The sequence below is a fragment of the Varroa destructor genome, unplaced genomic scaffold, assembly GCF_002443255.2.
Source record: "Varroa destructor unplaced genomic scaffold, Vdes_3.0 BEIS01000001.1, whole genome shotgun sequence".
NCBI lineage: Eukaryota > Metazoa > Arthropoda > Arachnida > Mesostigmata > Varroidae > Varroa > Varroa destructor.
Window position 1 is genome coordinate 70152047 of NW_019211454.1, and position 22919 is coordinate 70174965.

Sequence of the window (22919 nt, forward strand, 5' to 3'; positions counted from 1 at the left end):
GATGTCTACCAATATTTATAGTCAATAGATGTTATTCGGGTTAGTATATCAACACTCTAGTAATGAGAAAACTAAAACATAAAAGCCAATAAACCACAATGAGGTATTAGAGGCGAAACACGGTAAAAGCAGTCGGTGGAGGATAATAATACTGATACAACTGGTGACGATATTTTCCTGAGCCTCCTCGAAAAGAAGGCAAGCGTTGGTCAAAACAGAATCTGGCTCGTGAATGTTTTCGGTCAGAGCGAGTGTCAACGGTAAGGAGATGCCTCTGAATAGGCAAGAACTTCTTCACTTTTACTTTTTCATTATTCAGAACATTCGAATAAGGCAATAGCCGTTTGAACCCAGAAAATGATGACACCATCTTGTTGTGTAAAAGTTCTACCTATCCGCCCGCGCAAATCATAACAGCGTATTTGCCCGCTTACACACAATCACGAATACGGTTCCGTGTATCGAGATTCAAAGAAAGACATTGATCTGTACCGACGCCGATTCCTCCGAAGATCATCTTTGTTTCCTTAACCGCTTGCACCTTGGCTGCGTACAATACGGCCGGTGTCCTGCTTCAGGCTGCTGATAGCAATAGTCAAAATATTTCTCCAAATAATCGAAAGTACAGCGATATTCTATTCCCTTTTACAACTGTCTGGGTAAAAATCCGACGTAGTGCAAAAAAAAAAAAGGATGAATTTATAGAAAACAAATTTTTAATTGATATTGATAATAGTATATCCACAAACAGGGAAATCTTGACACACAAATGAATCAGTGGCCCGATTAAACAATTAGGAGTAGCAAGATGGATGTAAAAATCTAATGATCCTTTGATTAAATCGAAGCTTGCGTCCACGCTTCAGGCATTTTACGATATAATTAGAATATCGTACTTTAGGGTGGTCCGTTAATTTCCAAAGACTCTGTCTGCTGTCGTTTGATAGGTAGAAACAGCTGAGGCACTTACGTTAACGAAACAAGCCGAATAAAAAAAAACAGCAAAAGATAACGGGTGCCGCGAACTTCTGGCGCAATGTTAGATCATGGTCATCATCATGCTATAGACCAGCACTTACTGCTACTCTCCGTATGAGTATTTAACTTAATAACTCAGTGTAACAGTAAACGACGTATAAATAATTTCAATTTACAAAAATAATAGTAACAACAATAATAGATTTTATATTGTCGAGTATGATTACTTCAACATACATTGATATTCCTGTTTGCTGATTATACGTTTATCATCTGTATACTACACCCCCTCTTTTATAGTCCTTGGGTCGCACGATGGAATATGTAGCAACACGAACATTCGTGATTTAACACCGTATTCGTTGATTGAAAAAAGCCAAGTCGATATTTATTTAGACAAAAATTTCCCCGAAACCATCTCAGCTTCTGACTACTACTACTAGCCATTACTTAATACGGTCGCTCTTAATTGCCCGACACGATATGATTTGTTGAGTCAACAGAACGAATATGGCGACCGAGCTTTTCTTCAGGGTAAGCTAGCGCATATTATCATGTAGCTCTTACTTGTTTTCACTGGTGGACCGAAAAAAACAAATTTATCATTGTGTATACGTTGTTGAAATCGAAAACAAATACCCATACATTGTTGACTTGATATAGCAGATTAAATTATTTACTTGTATTTGTACCTTAGTAGTTTTTCTACCAATTTATACTAATAGCCTTTAAGGTTACTCGGACAAATGTACGGAGCAGATAATAGGCAAGTTTCAACCGGAAAACCTATCTGCCTGCACGCGCTGGTAGGAAAACGATGAATCGGGCCCACACGTAGGGTACATGACCGCTGAATCAACTAGCCGGTGAACAGAAGTGGCCCGATAGCAAGCTACTTCAGATTCTTTTTTTTTTTTTCTTTTTTGCTTTTCCTCTGTGTGCTGGCGGTGCGCATGTATGCGTTATTGCATTAGCTCTATTTCCAACCGTTACCGCCTTGTTTGTGAGTGTAGCATTCAACTGTCTGTCAGTGTTGTCAGACGATGGGTTCATACACGGGTCGGCCCATCATGGGCTAGGCAATACATTCGCAAACGAATAGAAATCATTGAATAGCCGAGTAGTCCTGGCTAAGCAACGGCAGTAGCCCTTCTAAGGCTTTTGCTGAAGTCGCCAGCCTCTTCGGGAATGCTTAGCATTCCCGAAAAGACAGCTTAGCATGGAACAGATCGGCAGTTGTCTGGAGGCAACGGTTTCTTTGATTTAATTATGCGAACAACGCAAGTTGACATCCATCACACACATATATATATATATATAAGAACGAACGCTTGTACAAGGTGCGCACGTGGTAAGCGTCCAGAGGTAGTAAGTTGAAATGGTCGATGATATAGCAACAGTAAAAGCAAGTGGTAAGATACGACGAAGGCTAGAAAAAAAAATGGCCAGTAAGAAAAACTCAAAGTGAAAATCTTTACGGCGAGAGTCACGACTCAGATAGCACCCAAGAGACAACTTTTCGCTGTTTGTCAATCTAAGAAAATCTTCCGACCCGATTTTACAGTTACCGCGCATCGCGCTGGAATCGTTTACTAAACGAGGGCCAACAGCGGCCACTTGGAGACAGGAGCAACGTTTACCGAAAAGAGCGAGGGAAGAAAACAACGAGGCTGAAACGTCCGTCAACCCGAAAAGGCGCAATAGCGAGAGTCGTTGCTACATATCATCATCGCAGTCGTAGGAACAGTAGTATCTGCGGTAATTGCTGCGCACGGTACACGCTCTTCACCAGAAACAATGAAGCAACAACAACGCGTCATGAAGGTAGCGACAACAACAATAGTAACAACGACGACTCCGACAGAAAGATACACAATATGTCGTGTTGGTATGCGCGAAGCCGTCAGAAAAAAACCCGTAAAATCGACGTTAGATTAAAGCAGCAGGAGATCATCGATATCATGTAGTCCATCATGGGTAGGGTAAATCGTGAAACTAATAGTTCCTCTTCATCAATACGTTTTCTAATTGTGACTGCTTGAAGTAACTTTCCACTGAAGCAATGGCTAATTTTTTTTTAAAGCAGTTTATCGTTATCGAGCGGTAGTAGTATGTCTGACTTAGCAAGTCTTCTATTGAAATATCCAATTCCCTTTACCCTACTAAATTTCACAACTCCATCAAATAGGATTTGGCAGGGATGCACGAATTGTTCATTAGTCGTACCTGAGTTCGCTTCGTGATTAGAACTGAGTTATCCTATGGTAATTTCTACACTGTTATGCGCTTATGGGTATCGCCTATCGGATAGAAGCGTCTGCATATATCCATCACCGCTCCTTTTGATTCCTGTATTTCACGCTTCAATGTCTGGGTCCAACTCTTTTTCCTTGAATAGTTTACGTTATTCATTTCCTAGAAAAAAAAAACCACGAAACGTAGCGTCGAAAGGCGTTTCTGCAAGATGCCCATATGCATCCTGAATACAGTGAACGCTTTCACTACGATTACGCTACTGTGTGTGATACAACGTTGTTCTTAGAGGCAAATCGTATGTTGCTGATATTATCTCCTGACGTGGACTAAACATAGGGCTGAACTATGCTCTAAACAGTAGCACGCAATAAGGGGCATTGCCTAGATGTTGGCAGCCGGTCGGCAAATTACTCATCTAATCAAAGAGGATCTTTTGTACCTTCTAAAAAAAAAAGAAAGAAACCGAAGAAGAAACACTTCATAAACTTTCAGCCCCGCCGCGTTCCTATCGTTGTTATTGCCCCAGCTGCTATAGCAGCAGTAGCTACTGTTGATTCCGTTGTCAGAGGTTCCGTGCTCTTTCGTCAAAAGCTTAAAAGGAAACTCGGTTTGGTCTGTAATCACTGCGGGAATCGGTGTATCGACGTGACGGACGCTCACCCTTGCTGTTTTCGTGTCTTGTATCAACAGAAAACAACTCCATATTAATAATAACAATAATCATCATCACAATATCAGAAGGAAAGATAGATTCTTATTCTCGGACTCCGCAGACAGAGGGCGATGGACAAAGCTTGGGCAGTTGAGTTCACCGACGATTTTGCCCAGGGGAAGCTTTGTCGGTGCTCGTTTCGATGCTGCCGCTGCTGCTCCTGTTGTCGTTGTTGTATTGCCCTTATGGTTGAAGTGGTCACGTCGTTCAGCGCTTAAAACTCAACAGCGTACAACTCTGGCACCCAGCACACATAATTACGAACTCGGCACAACTCAACCCTTGTGTCGTCGCGTTAGACTCGCGAAGGAACTCGTTTGTTCACTTAGCATTATTTAATAACAGTTCGCTGCTAGGCCAAACCGGGCCTGGCTGGTTCCTGAACAGCCCTTCGGCGGACGGCCACCTAGATCCGAGCGGAGCGTGATCGTAAGTGAGCGAGAAGCGCCTGCCACCGGCTGCGAACAGTTCACTCAATCGACGGCCTCGGTACTTCTTCCTTTCCTGTTCCTCTTCGGGTAAACACACAGCATGACATTTACACTACGATTGTATGATACAAAGCCGCTGTACGAACAGATACATATCTATTAGGGTTTGGGAAACCATTGCACGCGCGAGTCGAAAGAGAGATAAAAAAAAAACTGTTGAGCATAGCTATTAGTTTTGATCGTAGCGAACGCGGAAACAATTGGCTTTACCAAGAGCAACCGCAGCCATTATTCCCAATAATTTTAGACAAGCTCATCAAATCGACATCTTTTTGTAGAATGACGTTTTTTTTTGATCGTAGATCGACTCTACTGTGCGGGCCAAGATGTTAAAGATATATGAGGTGTCAAAACGAACCTGCAGATAGGCCATTGCTATGCAAGCTCATAGATGATAAACTTTTCCCACGAATGAACTAAAGTAGCATATAATTTATTTAACTACAACTCTCTTGAGCTATTTACTTTGTCTAGCGATAAGATATACAATCAAATAGTCGATGCGTAGGTTTAATTAGTCACACAAACGAAGATCTAAGTTCCTATACTTTCTTCCATCATGTAACGTAAGTTCTTAGCTCTCACTATTCTTACTTAAGCTAGACAAAAGTATTGTAATTATACGAAATACCACTCGAAAGCTTGACGATTTTACTAAAGGACGCCAGTGCAGGCCTGAAGGAAACCTATTCTCAGATAGAGGTATCGCAGATAGAGTACAGCATTGATATAGAAATTCGAGGCAGCCATCACATATGGCTTAGGGGTCGAAGAAATGAATCGACAAAAGCAACATAATTTTAGCCATGACAAATGATTTTTAAAAGCTATTTTTCAAAATGTATCCTCGAAGTGAGCAGTACGATTCTGTGAATGTTTACATTGTGACGCCGTTAGTATTTCGTACGTGTTGCTGATGAGAGTGGATCAAACGCATCGTTTGTTCATGAGCGATATAGTGAGGGCCTAGGATATCTTTTTGACTTTCCACAATTGAAAAGTAAACGTTGAATCAATTTTATAGGACAAGCACTCGTTATTTTGGACGAAATAATCTATTATCATAATCAGTAGTGCGAAGCATGCTTTTGCCACCACTCACGTAATCATTAGCGCAATATTAACAGTGTTGTCGTCGTTGCCGTAGTAAATCTCTCTATACAGCGGCCGACATGATGTCACCAGTAACATGTCTGTCTGCCTACGTATTCACCATGACCAATACCATTGTAAGTACGAGCTAAGGAGGGTCCGTTCTGGTCTGACGGTTTGTCCTTCTCGCTACCGCATACTTGTACCCCAACTCAGTCAGCCAGTCGGCCTCCACTCCCTCCGAGAAGCGGGCTTTCCTATGACGATTCGATAAGAATGGGACTGGTCATGGAGAGTTTGACGGCGGCGCGGCAACTACATACGGCGACGCCGGTGATGTTGTTTCAGTAGCTCGATAAAAAATGGCCATAAAGTGTCAGCCGACTGCTTTGCTCGAGGCGTGAGAACCAAACGTGGTCACCAAGACACCAATGGGACCAGCAACGACGACTGTATAAAATTTTAGGATGCCATTCTAATTGTTAACGTCTTTTGGATGAGAACTTTACGTTTTGTCACTCATGTTGCCGTTGTCGTTACCGCCGGCGTTATTATATTTTCTAGTAACACTGTTATGACGCTGGTTGCTTTAAACCCGATGGCGGAGGCATGGAAACCAATGGTCAGAGCGCCTGCCGACTATGCGACAGGCTAACTTTACTAACTGCCTAGTAGTTGACAACTATACATTCATTTATAAACATCATCACCTACAGAATTATTTGGTAAAATGACTCGGAAAAGAAAGAATCATTAATCTTAAATGGAGTACTTCTGTTTAGAAATAATATAAATTTAAGCAAAAATGGCCGATATAAGTATGCCGCCTGTGTGAATCATCAACTATTCGTTATGACCGTCACTAATGAATACAGACATAGGCACAAATATGCACACACAACATTGTGCCGTATCATAAAACAATTATCGACATTAGATTTTCAAACACATTTCAGATGAAACATCTCTCTCTTTTTCTCTTTCATTGTCGCTTTGCGTTGGACAATCGAAAGGAGCGTCCGTTACGGGGGCCGCATCAAGCCGTCAAGTAGATGGGTATGGTAAAATCATGCTATCATGATATATTTGCATTAGACGAAGGGCCTGTTGTTGTTTGTATTGCTATGAACGGCGCCGATACCAGTCAAACTAAGTCTTTGATATATATATATATATACACTCTATCGCGCTCGTAAACGAGTGTGACAATGTGTGATTCGTTTGGAAGAGGATCATTATTCACAGGACGACTTTCGTTACTCGATTAAGTTTCTAAGTACTCCCACGTCTGCTTTCTAAGTGGGCATGAATTTCATACAGTAAACGGAATTGCCGACCCAGATGTGCTTCGGCGAACCCGAATCTAAAACGCAGCGGGGCTGAACATTCCCAGTAGGAAAAAATTAAAACAGCATTCGAGTATTTTAGCCTCCATTCGGGGGCCCCAAAATGAAGGATCGAAGATATGATTAATATGTTCCATGTATCGTTCATTCATAACGTACCGTCCACCGATGATATATCGGGATTCTGAGGATGACTTCAAAATCGTGCTGATTTTGTTTCCCTCCGAAGTCCGCTACAACATGCGAAATATTTTCTCCAAGTGTGCAATTGCCTGTAAATCAGATTACCGTCGGATATTAGTATCGTATATTGACATAACAACACTCACTTACCTTAATAGCCATATTTGACACTGTAATACAGATAGATACGAATTGGGCAAGCAGCTTCCAGAAACATTTCATAAAAATTACCGCTGTTGTTTTGACTTTTTACAAATCATCGTAAACATGATAATAATTGAACCCGTACTATTTTCCCATTTTTCGCCCTAGTTCAAGCAGACATATAACTCCTTTTTAGTGGCAAAATCCTAACAAATTTAAGATAACCTGAATAGAAAAAAACTAAAAGTTTGATCCATTTTTATCGTATACCGATTATGCCAGTATTCATACCGCCGTAGAAAATATAGTAATACACAAGAGCAATAAGAAATGTTTCGCCGGTTAACCGAGGGTCGTACTTATTGCGCTAGATTTACAATGAGCGGTAGATTTACATTCAAATCAGATAAATTTGTTGATATCGTTTTTTTTTTTCGCTTTTTATATAAGATAAATTATTTATAATTTATTCACGTCTACTGCAGAAAAAAGAGCTCAAACCACGGCAGCTACTCATTCGTAGGTGATGGTGGTCAAGCGAACAGTGACCCAGCCATCCCCGAAAAAAGTGACCGGCCACTGTGAGCTGATGTAATCAGGATTTATCCGATAGAATATATGCAGATCGCTTAGTAAAGCTAATATCAAGACTAAGCTTCACGCTTCAGCCTACCAATCGCTCGCCGGTACCGCTAACTGTAACATTTTTATGCAAATATACAAATAAAACTAGGATTGGCCACCTACATATACCATACGGAAATGTAAACCGGGACAACTCAAGTATAAGACTGGCTTCGTATTTATTTTTAAGCTTATTTAAGATTTACTTCTAACCCTACGCATTGGCTTTGGGCGCTTGAAAGTTCAGAGCGAATCTATTGATCGGTGTTATTTAGTACAGTCAATCAGCTTCACTCGCATAACCTAACGCGCCAAACAGCGTGCACGTTTTTCGTCAATGCGAAGGAAACACTCAGCAAAGGATGAAGCTGAGCTTGTGCGTTTTCAAGCATTTCTGCTAGGGATGTGAACAACACAAGCATCGATAACAATCGAGCAGACGATTTTCGTCACTTCGATACATGCTCGCGCTGATTTGCTGAATATCGAATATTGAAATTTCCTTACTTCGAATATAGCGGCAAGCGACTCGTGGTCTAGCGGATCGCTACTCCAACATTGCACTATCAGCCAATAGTAGCATATTGGAAATGCCATGACAATTTGATGTTTGCCGTATCGCGTTTCTAGCCGTTATCTTCATTTTTATATTGATGCCATGTCTATCTGTATGTCGCACCGACACCAGACCTTGCCTCTTAAAAGCACTGGAATGAAACTTAATCCAATTTGATAAACGAGCTAGCTATCGTCATAGGCATTTTCAAATATGACGCTTGACGTAAGCTATCGTATGCTGCATATGAAATAAACTACTTTAGGTTTTTTTCAATAATTGCACTTTATATGACAATCAAGCATGCGTTTGACAGACATTTTATCAATATATATGAACGCGCCTGGAAGCGGCAGAAGCGGGAAGCTTCTTTACCGACATCGATATAACATTTGTCGCGTTTGGCGTCGATGCGGCGATCTTCGAAAGGACGCGAGTTACTCTTTAGCCAGCACTTTCCACAGGCAAATGATGCATTACACTAGTAGAGCCGGTACAGATAACTACACTCACAACTCGTATTCCATTGCAGCGGCCCGTCTCTATGAGGGGAAACTGATTTGTCACTGTAAGACGAACCCTAGTTGAATTTCATATGCCAGCGTAACACGGAAAGGAAAAAAGAACATCACAGTATATACACATATATGGGGGCAAGAGAGAGGATCATATCGATAGGCATGTTTACATAACTTACAACGACAACTGGCTAGGATTCTGTTGACTGAACTATATGAAGTGCTGCACAGTGATTACAACAATTTGCAATAACAGAGTGCTAATTCTAAATGAAAAAAATACTCACGATATTCGACCCGTGCGAGTCGTTGATATTCCTTAAGGCAGAGTCGGAAGTAGGTGTTACAAAACGAGTCCGTGGGACATCGTAGGCCATTTTCAGTCGGCCGGCCTGGAACAAAGCAGACGTCGTTGCTTGAATGGGTTATAGATAGCTTCTAACACGGCATCAAGTACTTCCTAATTTTGCGTAAAACGATTTGCCTATACCTTTTTTCTTAATTAGATCCTTTGCGGACAATCTGTATCGATAGTGAAACATCAGCTGGTAATGTAATGCTCCCGTGAATCGGGGGCCAGGCCGACGATGGCTAGCCCGGCCACAAGTTTCTCACGGACGCACTATCAACACATTCAGAGTGGACAAATCGAATAGAAGTGCTTTAACTGTTTGCATAAACGGTTTCACAGACGTGTAAAGTATGATAGCTAGTATGAACGCTAAGGCCACACTTTGCCTGCCTACTTACTTATCGAAAAGTGATCATACGTAAACTAGACGCAACTCGGGATTGTGATCTGGGATACGCCATGCAAGCAAAATTGCTTACCTTCACAACAGGATCCATTGGCCAATGTTGGGTGTTGATGTTGTAGATCTCGGATTTGAACTTCAAACCACGAAGTCATTTCCTTCGAATTTGCCCCTGCTGTAGTCCTTGGCGAAGCCATCAGTGTGGCCACCCATATCACTAGCCATACTACAACATCTCCCATGGTCACGGGAGAAGCTGTGTTGGGTCACAAATCCGTTGTAAACGTTCACAAGAAGACACTTCCTCAATTCTTATCTGTTGTTTTTAAGTATTAACGTTTTAACACAACTGAAGACCTACTCCTTACACGTACCACAAGTGCCTCACATCGCCAGCATTATCATCATTTCTGTCGCGGTCTAGAACACGTGGAAATAATCATCGTATCCATATGAGCGCGTCACTCGACCTCACTCCCCCTTTGTTCACTGTGTCCACCTCGCACACTTCGCACAAGCCAATTGTAACTGAATGAATACGTTGAAGTTCACCATAAGTTACCGGTAGACAGTTCTGCGAATTCAACACAATTGGCAACGTTGAACACTCGAAAAATTCTACTCCTGTCTCTCTAACCATACAGAGCTGCCACACGAATTCCCCACGAGGATTGGGTGTCGAGAACGAATTACGCACTGGTAACACTAAAATACAAGTTGTGTTTCTGGTAACTTGGGACAACACGGTGCGCGTTGTTACCACATCATCCATACGCTAAACATGACCATTTGGCCATACTCTTTCACTTCGTCTCAGCGTCAATCGCAGCCATTACTACACGACTTCCTATTGTTTCAACGCTGTCGAATTTCAAATGGATTAGAGTATGCACAGGTGAAGCTGACCGGCAATTGCGAACTCCAAGAACAGATCTTGGCTCTTTTGAGACGTTTTATTCTTTACCTGCAGTGGTTACGGATCAACAATCGGAAAGAGGAAACTAATTACTTTGCCGTTAAGGCAACATTTGGCAAAGTTTGGACAACGTAATATTTGACAGTCGCGCACGCATAGCTGACAGCGCGGGTGAAGTTCAGAATTCGAGGGCCGAGCGTTACAAGCACCCCAAAAGCTGAATGGATTACTACTGAGCACATTATGAGTGACCGCTGTTCGACGAACGACGCAGCTCGGAGAGGGTAGGCACCCAGAGTGGGGAGAGGGATCCTCAACCCAGTCCCGAATCGCTGCTACTGCGGCGGCGGCGGCCGCCGCTGCCGTCGTTGCTACGATCGCTAGAACGACGAGGGCCACCTCGGCGCGACTATGGCAGAAGCAACAGAAGTAGCGGCGGCGGCGGCGGCAGCGGCGGCGGCGGCGCTGGCGCTGGCTGATTGCTGCTGTGTACACTACAGCTTCTTCATGATTAGAACCGCAACCGGCAATACCGAATAGTAAGTAGTACCTTTATCCACTCGAATTTAATGCTGGTAGCAGAAGTAGTAATTGGAGTAATAGCTACGATCTTTCGCGTTCTAGGAAATTAAATCGCGCAGAGAATCACGAAGAGAATAAGGGAATCAGTACAGTTCGAGCCGTCACACTTACAACGGTCTTGCTGCCGTCCGCAGCGCGTTCACGCGCTACCATCCGTTCAGATAATGGCGGCCCCATGTGCCATGCTGCTTTATGAGATACTGGATGATAACAACAAAATACATTTTTGATAGTATGTGGCTTCTAATTGCGAGTAAGTATTAATAATGATATGGCTAACAGCATCAAAGAAGCCATTTAACATTATGCTTATTTTAGTATTTCGCACAACTTTTTCCACCTTTACTGGAAGATGAATCTCAACAGCCAGTATAACATCATTGACAACGTCGTATAATTTAGATGTCTTGCCCCAGCCGTCTGATCGAACGAACGAAGTCAAGCTAAATTCGGTCTTACTTACGCCCTAGCTAATTTACCTGACCTTAAGATCGGAATTCCCAGCAATGTACAGGACACGTAACGTGACCACGTCATAATGCATCTGAGGAATACTGTCTCCAACTCAACACTCAATCCGTCTACTATAGAGTAAATACGAGGTGCACGCGCGCACGCGTGCACACAAACATCTTCCGCAACTCCTACGGAAAACCTATAAGGTTAAAGCATAAAAATATCCCGGCACTTGTTGCAGAAAAAAATTGCCAATTCGAGATTAACCGAAAACATCTTTGAACAAAAAATAATTGCTAATTCCGTCTTGGATAAATTTTAGACAGAAATAGTCGGCGAAACTGTTCACGGATTCCACAGAGCCTTGTTGATTGTACTGTTTACGCAAGATTTTCCAAAAAATTTAGTTTGTTCATTTCGACGTAAAACAAAAATTAAATATATTCTGGCATAGTTTATGATTCCTAGTCTCCGTATGAGATATAGAAAAATTCGTGGCATCGAAGAGAATGATACTTATCAACAGATAAGATTAGCCCCAACTTCAGGAATGAATGAGACAACATTATTTTGCGAAATTTTATCATTTTTTTTTTTTAATATAACAGAATTCAGTCGTTCGGTGTTCTTAACCTGTTTATAAACTATCTAATCAATTGTATTTGAGGTGTTCTATAGATTTGTATTCAATGTGATTTTTTTCGGGAAGTCGAACTGTATGAACCGCAAAAGCCCGCTAACGAATTTCGACCAATGAAGTTAAATTTCTTTTGGCATATACTGAACGAGGCACAAATCCGCATAATTCTATCGTCTTGTGTGTACCTGTACCTTTGCGGTATATATGAAGATGCCTACATGGAACAAACACAAGAGCACTTCTATTGGCTTCCCAAGAACCGCGTCGTTCCTAATCATTCCAGAACGGCTAACCGTAATACGGCACTTGTTATTAATCTAACTCGACCACAGAATACTCTCGATGAAATGGCGCTCCTCTAAAGTGTGGTCGAATCGTGCCCGATTACCGAGATTGTTACGTAAAGTAGTTCTAAAGCTTGTTCAATTTACGAAAGACCGCAAATTCAACTTAAATTCTTTACAAATAAGAGGCCCTAGCTAATATCATATTTGCCCAGTTTTAAAACAGAGAGCAACATTACGCCGACGGGTCTCTTACTTGTGATGCTCGATTGTTTCTTCAGTTGTTTTATAGGTTGACTGGATAGGTTTAATAATGTACGTTGTTGTTTTCAGTATTATAAAGTTGCCAAAGCGTTTGATCGTGTTCTAGTTGCACTTACGTAACTTCTATTCTACAGATATCAGTGTCTATTGAGCTCCAACTTTAGCTTCTTTACAGGACTGCTGGTTATTCTCTGGCGCGCACAGTTAGATAGAAAATGCGGTCAAACGGTCATGGGCGAAAATATACATCAAAATATGACGTGACGAACGATACAGATAATTTTTATTGTGATGTTAATTAAGTTGCTGGATTAGTAGGAAGGCGTCTGCTGTGTGGGCGTTATTCATCATAATGAGATTGTCGTATGTGGCGTAGCTTGTACCAACATATGTATGTAAACTAAGCCGTGTCTCCCATTTTATTACTGGCCATTGTTTATTAGTGTATAGCAGACAACGTTCAGGGAACTATAATTGATGTCGGTGCAGTCTGAATCCTCTGTCGTAAGACAGAAGAAGCTTATTACCAAGGTTTTAAATAAGTCCCATCGACGTATATATGGAACACCACAATAAAATGAAATTGATTAATCTATCGTATCATAGCTATATTAACGTTGCCGGAATAAATTTAAAATGGCGTATCGCTATAGACATTTAGGGTCACCGAGTCAGCTACGACTGAAGGGTCGGGCATCGCGAAGATAAAAACATTTAGCGTAAGCGTAGAAATTACCCTTATTACCACCGAGTAAACCGGTGCCTCATTTAATTTCGTCACTCCTTAAACGACGAAACAACATAGGCGGCATTATGATGTGAGCGTACTACAATGACGACAACGAAATAGTAGTACTTCTAATTGAGTAGCGTTTAAAGCGTACTTGACCAAGCAGCTTCTAGAATCAAATGTAAGCGATAGACGAATTATCTTGCTTCTAACACGCTATAGTCGGTAGCGTGTTTTCTAAATAAGCTAGTCTATACTATTAGGAAAACAGTATTCTGCAAACTTAAAGACGATCTCATGGAATTGATGAAAATTAGTAAATTATAGGAGTTTTTATTAATGGTACTTCTGTTCCTAGCTCTTCTACCAATGTAAATTGATATTCGGCCATTTTAGACCAGCCTTTTTTTTAGCAGGCTTCACGATACTTGTTGTTTGATCGTTTTTGTAAAGTCTAACCTCTCAAAAATGGAGGAACGGTCACTGGTTCTAATAGTAGTACTTCGCTGATCGCTTCGAGCAATAAAGCCCTTTAGATACTTTGAAACAATATTTGCGCATTAATCGACGCTCCGGTGCGTCTATGTGAAACAGTTCTCAAAAATGCTAAATGCCTAAAAAAAATTACTAAATGTTTATATATATATATATATATATATAAATTAAAACCAGTGGACTAGCGTGATATTCGGCCACATTATTTTTCGTCGAAATTTTTTTCGTCTATGGGCACGTACAAGGTAATCGGCTCGTAATGACTCGGCGACCTAGGTTTAGACGCTTCCACTTGTAGAAGTGATCAACGAATTTTTTTAGGAGATACGGGACTACTAACGGGTTTGTTTAAAAACTGGCGTCGTGTTTAGAAATTAATGTTAACAAAGTTGAAACGTAAAAAACAAATAATAACCCCTTTTTCGTTAGCTCGCTGTCGGCATAAGCTCAATCACTTAGTCAGTTCGTACAATATCGGCGGGGAATCAAAGTGCAGCGAAAAAGGATTTCACTCAGTTATGGTCAAAAACCGCGGACCATTGCGGTGGCATCGTTTTCTCTAGGCCCATAGAGGACACCATCGGAGAAATGCTCCTCAGAACGTTTTAAAAAGCCACACAACGAGAAAAAAGGACCGATTAAAGAAGCGTCTCATTATGCCATCTAACCAAAAAAAAGAAGCAGAAAACAGAGTGAGTTAGTGGACGAGCCCGTGAAGCAACGCGCCGAAAGGCCACTGCCGTCGCAGGACGTTACAAAGGTCATAAACGCGGCGGAAACAAGCAGCGAAGTACAACGAACGAAACCAAAGTGAGGACTTGAGTCGACGAAACCGCTATACAGATTCTTAGTACGGAAAAGATGGCCATAGAAATAACTGCGTTGTGTTCTTCAGTGCATAGAGTTTATCTTATGAAAGCAACTTACGCCTGTTCTTTCTCTTGTATGTAGAAAACGAACACAAACCTCATGAACAAGTGTTACAATGATTTATATTCAAGAGTGCCGGAAGTTCTGTTCAACTTAGCTTTCAGACACGAATTAGGTTGAATAGGTTCTATGGAAAGCACGAGGATACTGTAAGCAACTTTTGAGCCCTACAGTTACTTCTGAACGCAGTTTTTCTTGTGCTCCTTTTTATTTTTTCTTTTTTGTTTTTGAACAAATTTAAAGTGTAAAAAATAAATGCGACTACATTTTATCGTTTTGCGATGACTAGAATATGATTTGGTTATACAATTTCAAGTGAAAAAATGATACATACATATATATGAAATATTAATAAACAATCGGTAGGAATTAATTAATGTCTTTACTTAATAATAATGTACATTTATGCCGATCAGATTAAATTTTTGAGTATGAAGACAAACGTTTAGAGTGCAACGCCAGTGCCTGCAATTAGCCGAATTATTCAGCTCCAATATTAAGCACCAGGAAGATGATAGGTAGCGAGCAGATTTGCGTAACAGATCCAGCACAGGTCTGCTGAGAAATTTTACCCGCATTTATTTTTAGATTTCGCAAGCAGCAGTAAATATAGTGCCGCCTTAATTTTATCGGCCTTCTCACGTGCAGCTGTTTTAAAAGGTAGATTCAATTTAGGTCACTATGCAATAAAATAGAAAATAATTTCAATCCTCCATTATTTACATGGTACTTCGATACGAAGGCTGCTTCATAGGGTTCGTAAGGAGTCCACTTATACTGCCAGATCATGTAGGTGTGTAACCGATTACATGTTGTACCAAAAAAAGGCCAGATCTGGGAACGAATCTGAATTCGCTGTCGGTACCGCAGGTATCATCAATCGGCACCGTGTCTCAAGGGCTGCAAGGTAATGGCGCGCTGAGTCAATGGCAAACTCTGCTTTAACTGTTTTCCACTCTACATCCGTTTAATAATGGCTACGAAGCATATATGGAGATGTAATTGGGGAAACAGAGGAAATAGCTTAGTTCTACCTGTGATACATATAAGTGTGCTATTTTATATATGTCTGGCTATTGTAGTATTTAGGGCTATGTTTGCGACAACAGCCCTCTCGATTGTCATACGTTATCTTTGTAAATAACAGAACGGTGTATATTGTATTATTCTGAGTCGTTATGCCTCGTCTTACCTTTTGACGTTTAAACGTGCCGAATATAATTCTAAATGCACAATTTTGCGTAGTTTAATTATCATGCATGTTCGAGAAGTAACACTATGGCCAATTGCGCATTTCACTATCAGGACCAACATACTCGACTGCTTGTACGGTAATATAGGCCGCTCTAGAGTCGAAGGTTTCACCCATAGCAGGAAACGCATCGAGACACCTGAGTTCCTTATCGCAATTGCTCAGAATATCAAGGTGATGGTTCTATGCTATTTTGATTGTGTGTCCATAATAATAGTTTAAGGCATTCATGGATAGTACGTTATATTCGACCCTCCTCTTGGTTTAAGGAAAGAACCGAAACAATTAAACTTCAGTGTGTACTGAAGTATCTAGCTATGAGGCAAAAGCATTGGATCTTTGCAGGTGCTCCTGTTGGGTTACTTTACTAGGGTTTGCATCTATTAGATACGTTATTATATTTGCTGTAGAAAAAGATGCTTCACTTTCTCGTATTCTTTAGGGGATCTATGCTCCGACTTAGGTTTAGTTAGGATTATGCTACTTCATTGGTAAGGGCTTCTAGATAAATTTAATGCAGATAAATGTCTCTGTGGAAAGTTGGTAATATAATAAGTGCCGCGAAAGGAGGATGGTGGATTTTACGTAACTGATGTTGCGTTGTCAACATCCGTTCTCGGTAAGCGAACACGAACCAGCGACTGCCTGAGCATGCTATACAGGTACGTTCTTTGAGCTGACTAGTGCACTTATCTTCATTATTTTGAAATATTAGTTATACAGATATACCTATTTCGGGTTTACGCTGTTACGCATTCGATCAGACGAATCTTCCCATTGTTAGTTTATGCTTGAAGGTCTGATAAGTAAATAATATTGCCGGACTGTTCCCGTGACAGAGTTACGAAAAGAAGCTTCTTCCCATCTGTAACAAAAGCGTTCGCTACTTTTTACAGTTTAAATCTTTTGTGGTCGTGTCCAATTTGCTCCTTAATGAACATTTGATTCGATTAGTGATTGACCTGATCTCAGTTATTTTCCGAGGAACTCAGGTTGACGCCTCTGATATGAATGGAGTTAGTTTGAATTGTATTATACCGTAGCAAAATCGCTGTTGAAACGGGGACAGGGAAAGGTATTCTCGGGACGGAGCATGAGCTGTTCGCGGCTTTTTTCCTCTCCATTATTCCGTCTGTTCTAGATCTTCTTCTTCGATTTCGCCACAGCCAGCATTACGACCAACGACGAGATCGGATCAAATCAGAGCTATAAATTTCACTGTTTTACTCCTTCGTTCGCTCCGCTTCATTGTTCATTGGGACGTTTAAGTGATGATGACACTTCCGATTGTTGCAGTTGTCCTGACCGTGTACGTTTTGCTTCCTGTAGACTTCACTGCCCTGCCTCGATCGAACCAAACGGAGGAATAATGAGCTAGTTTTGGCAAAGCACCGTTTACACCAGTTAGACACGCGCTCCCGGACATCGCTAAGTAAGGTGACGTACCAAACTTCAATAAAAGTTGAATAAATTACATAGGACTGTCAAGTGGATCTCTTCGACGACGAGGCAACCGAACAACCAAGCTCTTCCTTAATTTTAATGCAAAATTTCTCCACAGCTGACTATGGCTTTTGAATTTCGGATGCTCATCTATTTTCCTGGCTTCAAAGTAAAATAACCAGGTCGCCGATCTTCGAACACCCGCGAGCGCACATCGGCTTCACTCGATCAGTGTTTGAATCTGGTACGTTTTACGTGCACCTATTTCACAACTGTGAGATTATGAAATTCGTGGGTGTATATAGGAGTCTGTTTCTATATACAGCTGCACGCTGTACATTCATGTTGGAATCGCCGATTTGTTGTTTTAATCGTAGCCAATATGGCGACGTAAACAACGCTGTTATATATATATATATATATATATTTGTAAAAATAAGCAAAAAGAATAAGTAAAAGTAAATAGTAGACCAGCCATTCGAATGGGTGTGTTTTTCTCGTAGGAAAGTTGAATAGAGAGAAACGATAGGAGCAGACCTTGCAAACCATCGCCTGAATAACCTTCCGCAAGAAGTTATTGACGAAAACGCGTATCATTTACTTGTAGTGTAGTGATTACGAAGCAGACGCTGTATCGTCGCCAAACAACAAGTTAGCACCATTAAAGTCTTACTTGAAATAGCCATGTACTTAGCTAATAGAAACGCACACTGCCGGTTAAAGTAGCATATATGTCTGAATGAAAATATCGGCTTTGCTGGCAAAGGACATATTGTCAATTGAGTCCTGAGTGAACGAGTCAAAATGTCGAATAGAAACTGTTGCACGATCCCACATCTTGTAATGTTGTCGCTAGACTATATAAAGTTCATCTCGTGTATACTGAACACGTATAATATGAGCATTGATGCATTACGTGATCGGCCACGTATGGACGTGGACGGATGTATGGGTATGCGCACCATTTTTACTTAGCAAATAGATATAGACAGCTACGATAGCGTTGTATTGCTGAGAACTCATATTAGCACTACGTGATTTTTGTCGTTTGCACTTCAACGATAAGGTGGCCACGCCTCTTGCTGCCATCACCGGCCTCGCCACTCGTCTTCATCGAAAGCCAAGTCGATGACACCTTTATTGTTGATCATTTGATTTTTCGCGCCTTCAGGAGCTAAGTAAACGTCAGGCGGAAATCGCACCGGATGCCGTTGTGTACCAATCGTACTATTGCTCCGCACATTTAAATGTCAGCACGACTATTATTAATTTTCTGTCGCTGAAAATACGCGTCAACATTATGTCAAGTTTGAATAGAAGCACATGTCGAATCTATTTAGATACGTACATAGATATCAACAATGCGCACCCTCGCAAACCCTGACGGCACTGATAGGACATAACACCGAAGGACTGTCTCTGTGCCTTTAAAACTAAACTTCAGTTTCGTTCTGTGCCGTATTATACGGTCAGGTGTTATAAAAAGCTACGCGTATGCCATACTCACCTAGAAATGGATCAGCATAGACAATCCACATTATAATATTTTACCTTATTGTACAAATGAGTCAGAATTCTGCAAAGATAATTAGTTGTCCGTCGTCAGTCAGTAACAAGCCAGTGACATCGCAATGTAATTACGTTCAGTCTAACGCTTGCCAAACGACCGACGGCATTTTAAAGTCTAACGTTGTTGAGAGACGCCAGTAGAAGAGATTTAAGTGAATTCGGGGTGAAACATTTGGTTGAGTTAGTCAAGGGAAACAATCAGAACTAAAGACATCAAAAATCATATAGAGGTAAGACGGCGCCAAATTAAATCTTATCACCATGCTCGCTGGTTTTCGAAAGAGTGTCCAGATTCGTCATCTAACGATCACGATGACAGAGACGTCTTCATTAGGAGAGAAGAATGATTGTGAGTGCAGCACGCGTCGTTCTTCAATTTCTGGTACGACGTTCACACGATATTACTGATGTCAGCTGAACGCTTATGTAGACATGAGTCAGCAAAACTGAGGCATATAACGTTGGCGGAGTCACTACACTCAAAGATTCATCTATAACCCATTAATAGATAAATTACTGTTTCTAACACATCTGACCTCCAACTAATCCCATATCGGTGTATAAAAATAATAACAATAGCAACATTAGAAACATACATATCAATTATAGTATTAGCAATATTATCCATAAGTGCTGGGTCAAACCACAACGGCAACCGCGATACGATTATGCCCAGCTGAAACAACGTCCACAACAGCATCGTCGTGTGCTTCCTTAATTCTTTATTTTGACCAAGTCGCAACCCGGGCCTGAACCCCTACCCAATGATAGCAGCCTCAGCTGATCTCCGAAAAGATTGCACGGTGTTTGTATTGGCTTTTGTCGAGCAGATGGGGCCATCACCAGCGCGACATTATAATAAAGCATGTAACGAATTTAGTGTTGTAGTGCAAACGGGAACTTCAATAAATGCAATGATAAGTACTATTTTTGATGCGAATCTTACCCACCTTCGTCTGCTTCACTTGCCAACACTGAAGTTTGCACCAGCGGTGGTTACTCTCCATGGTTACCATAACAACGTTCTCAAAAAGAAGTGCGCATTAGCCATCGCTACCTCATTACCCTCTGGTAAGCGCTATTTGCCGACAAACACGTGTAAAACGAAATCCGGACGCGCCCAGAAGATGATAACACCACGGAAAAAAATACATTAACTGCAATGCACGGAACAAAGAAAAGTAACGCCACCATTTGTGGATCCATTACCATTATCCATGGACCGCTTATCAAAGAGTAGACAACGCACTTATTCAAGAGATAAACGAAAAAAAAAAAAAAAAAAAAAAAAAAAAAGATACCTCCATAACTTGAAAGCTTTTGCGCCCAAATTTTGATGTTCAATGTACCTGTTTTGCACTGTCTGCATTTCACAACCGTAATTGAAGGCGTGTAACCTAACGGATGTTTCAAGGTTACTTCACACAGGACGCTGCGAACCTCACTGTGGCAGGAACCGCACATTGCAGTGCCTATTTTTTCTCCCATTATATACACATATATATGATGTGGAACAGGCCAATATCAGGAACACTGTTTGCCGACCACTCAATTTAACGTAGGCACAACGCGTCTTATCGCTCGTCATCGAATCGAAACGATATGATACCTTGCTAGCACTACACTTAGCAGTACAGCTGAATACAATTCAATTCAATTTTACAAAACTTGATTGATATAACAGATCTACTGGACCCTGTTGAATCTACGTAGCGTTGATTGCACCCGATGTAACGCTGTATGGCCTCTGTTTAGCTTACGACCCTCTTGCGTGCTATATGAAAAGCACCATGATCATCTCTACTGCCTTGCCCTGAGGTCAACTTGGCGGTCGATAGGTTTTTTAGTACCGCTTCTGTTGTTGCGGTACCATTACGTAACGTCGATCTACGATCTTCGATATGGCTGTTATCGTCTTCGTCGGCTAACGATTGCCATCTGCGATGGCTGAACGTCGATTCTTAAACTGTAGTAGGCCATTCCAGCATTCTCGGAATGCTCAAGTGTATGCGGCGCCAGGGACGCGTTGCCGTTAGTTACACATTTCTGTCTACCGTCCTCTGGTCTACGTCTGAACCTTAGGTACACTTGGCCACTCGGTTTTTTCCTTTTATTAAGACGCCAGATCCCAGGCAAAATCTCATCGGGAGTTCGAGAAGATAATGTAGTGAAGAGTTACGCTATCGAAACATACTTGAGCAGAACTGTATATAGTGAAATCTGCAGCAGGAATCGCTGTGTGATGAGCTGTAAAGTACATAAAGTTGTCGAAATTCGAGATGTAAATAGGAAGATTCCTACTACCGTTACTATAGCGAAAAGATGTTGCAATTTGATATTGAAACGTCAGTTTTGCTATACCGAATCGCCAGAAAGATACCCCCGACTTCTGTTAAGTCTAAGAACCCATAAGATTTTGTGCATGCTGCTGTGACGACAACCTGACTGAGGTTCTGACACATACGAAATTACAAAAATACTATGCTTCCAGTTGACTGAGGTCGTATGAAGTAAAGTTTAAAGGTTTAGAAGATAACATGATATCAGATCCCGATGTGTGAAGGAATCGTTTAAATAAGTTTTATCTCCGACCTCTCCACAAATGATACGACTGAAGTCTCGTCGTAAGTTTGACATTAACGTATTGTCTCTCGAGTGCGGAAGCTCTAGGTCATCTTTCTTCCGTATGTAGCTGCTACGGCTGTCTTGTCTCAGATGCCTGAACATTGATCGTGGTGAGTTTGCTGTATCCTCTGATCACGATACTTCACATGTGTTACATATACCCGAAAACGTTTCTTTGAGATTACGTCTAATAGCAACACCCCTTTCATTCTACTTATGCATGTATACAAGTACATATGATTTCAATTAGATCCACTTGCAAACCTCGGTTTGAGGCAATATTTGAATCGTCTTCGAGTCAATGCCTAGGCATACGAGGTCGAAGGAGGAAGGTGGGTGAAAACGTCGCAGTACCAAGCTACCAAGTATATTGCAAAAATTGGTGTTGCTCTAATTTGAAATTAATGTTACCTTTAGAAAATGTTCTACTTAGAATAAGTTCAGCTGAACACCAGCAAACTTAAATTGTTTGTTTGAATTAACGTTTCCTCCAACTTAGACTGTCCCGAAAACCTAGCAAAAATTAGAATAGGTATTGGAACTTATCCGGGATTGAATTGAAATTGACAACATCAACGATTTTCAATTTATGTGTTTCAATAAAAAAAAAACATTCGCTCATTTTCCAGTCAAGTCCTTCTTGCATTTTCTAAATTAAAATATTGCTCGTAAATTATATATTATAATTGCTTACAAACAAAGTAGCTTACAGACAGAGCCAAAAGCTATATATATATATATATATATATATATATATATATATATATATGAACGGTTCAACAGCGGTCGCGTTATCGTAAGTGATACGCTGAGACTAGTCAAGTCACTGAAAATTTTTTAATATATTTTCATCATATCATTTCTATGTGCCATGTCATCTTGTTTATTATTGAAATTGCCTGTATTTGAGTAATGCAAAACGCGACACGTAAGCAGAAGCAGTGATCTTTGTTACTTCCAACGGTGATGCCAATGGACACGAGGTGATAACTATCTGCCGAGACATGATCAAAAACAACTCACTTAGAATGGGGAAAATTAAATAGCATTTATATAACATAATACGGCATTTTGAATG

The 22919-nt window shown here is 41.0% G+C and overlaps 1 protein-coding gene and 1 long non-coding RNA gene across 3 annotated transcripts in view; one reads left to right on the forward strand and one right to left on the reverse strand.

Annotated features, from left to right (window-relative positions):
- LOC111254002 (uncharacterized) overlaps positions 1-10793 on the reverse strand; it is a 93344-nt gene extending 82551 nt beyond the window's left edge. For both annotated transcript variants that reach the window (XR_002674883.2, XM_022814400.2), the window contains exons 1-3: positions 9732-10793; positions 9188-9292; positions 7035-7147 (exon numbers count right to left, since the gene is read on the reverse strand). Coding sequence is in view for 1 of the 2 variants with exons in the window: in XM_022814400.2 (XP_022670135.1) it covers positions 7035-7147; positions 9188-9292; positions 9732-9897 (384 nt within the window). In the remaining variant the exon portion in view is untranslated. The remainder of the gene's footprint in view (positions 1-7034; positions 7148-9187; positions 9293-9731) is intronic.
- A 5687-nt stretch (positions 10794-16480) lies between these two features.
- Positions 16481-22454, forward strand: LOC147759036 (uncharacterized). The gene is made up of 3 exons (XR_015318786.1): positions 16481-16866; positions 17501-17641; positions 17766-22454. It is a non-coding gene; the product is annotated as an uncharacterized LOC147759036 (long non-coding RNA).
- The last annotated feature ends 465 nt before the right edge of the window (positions 22455-22919 follow it).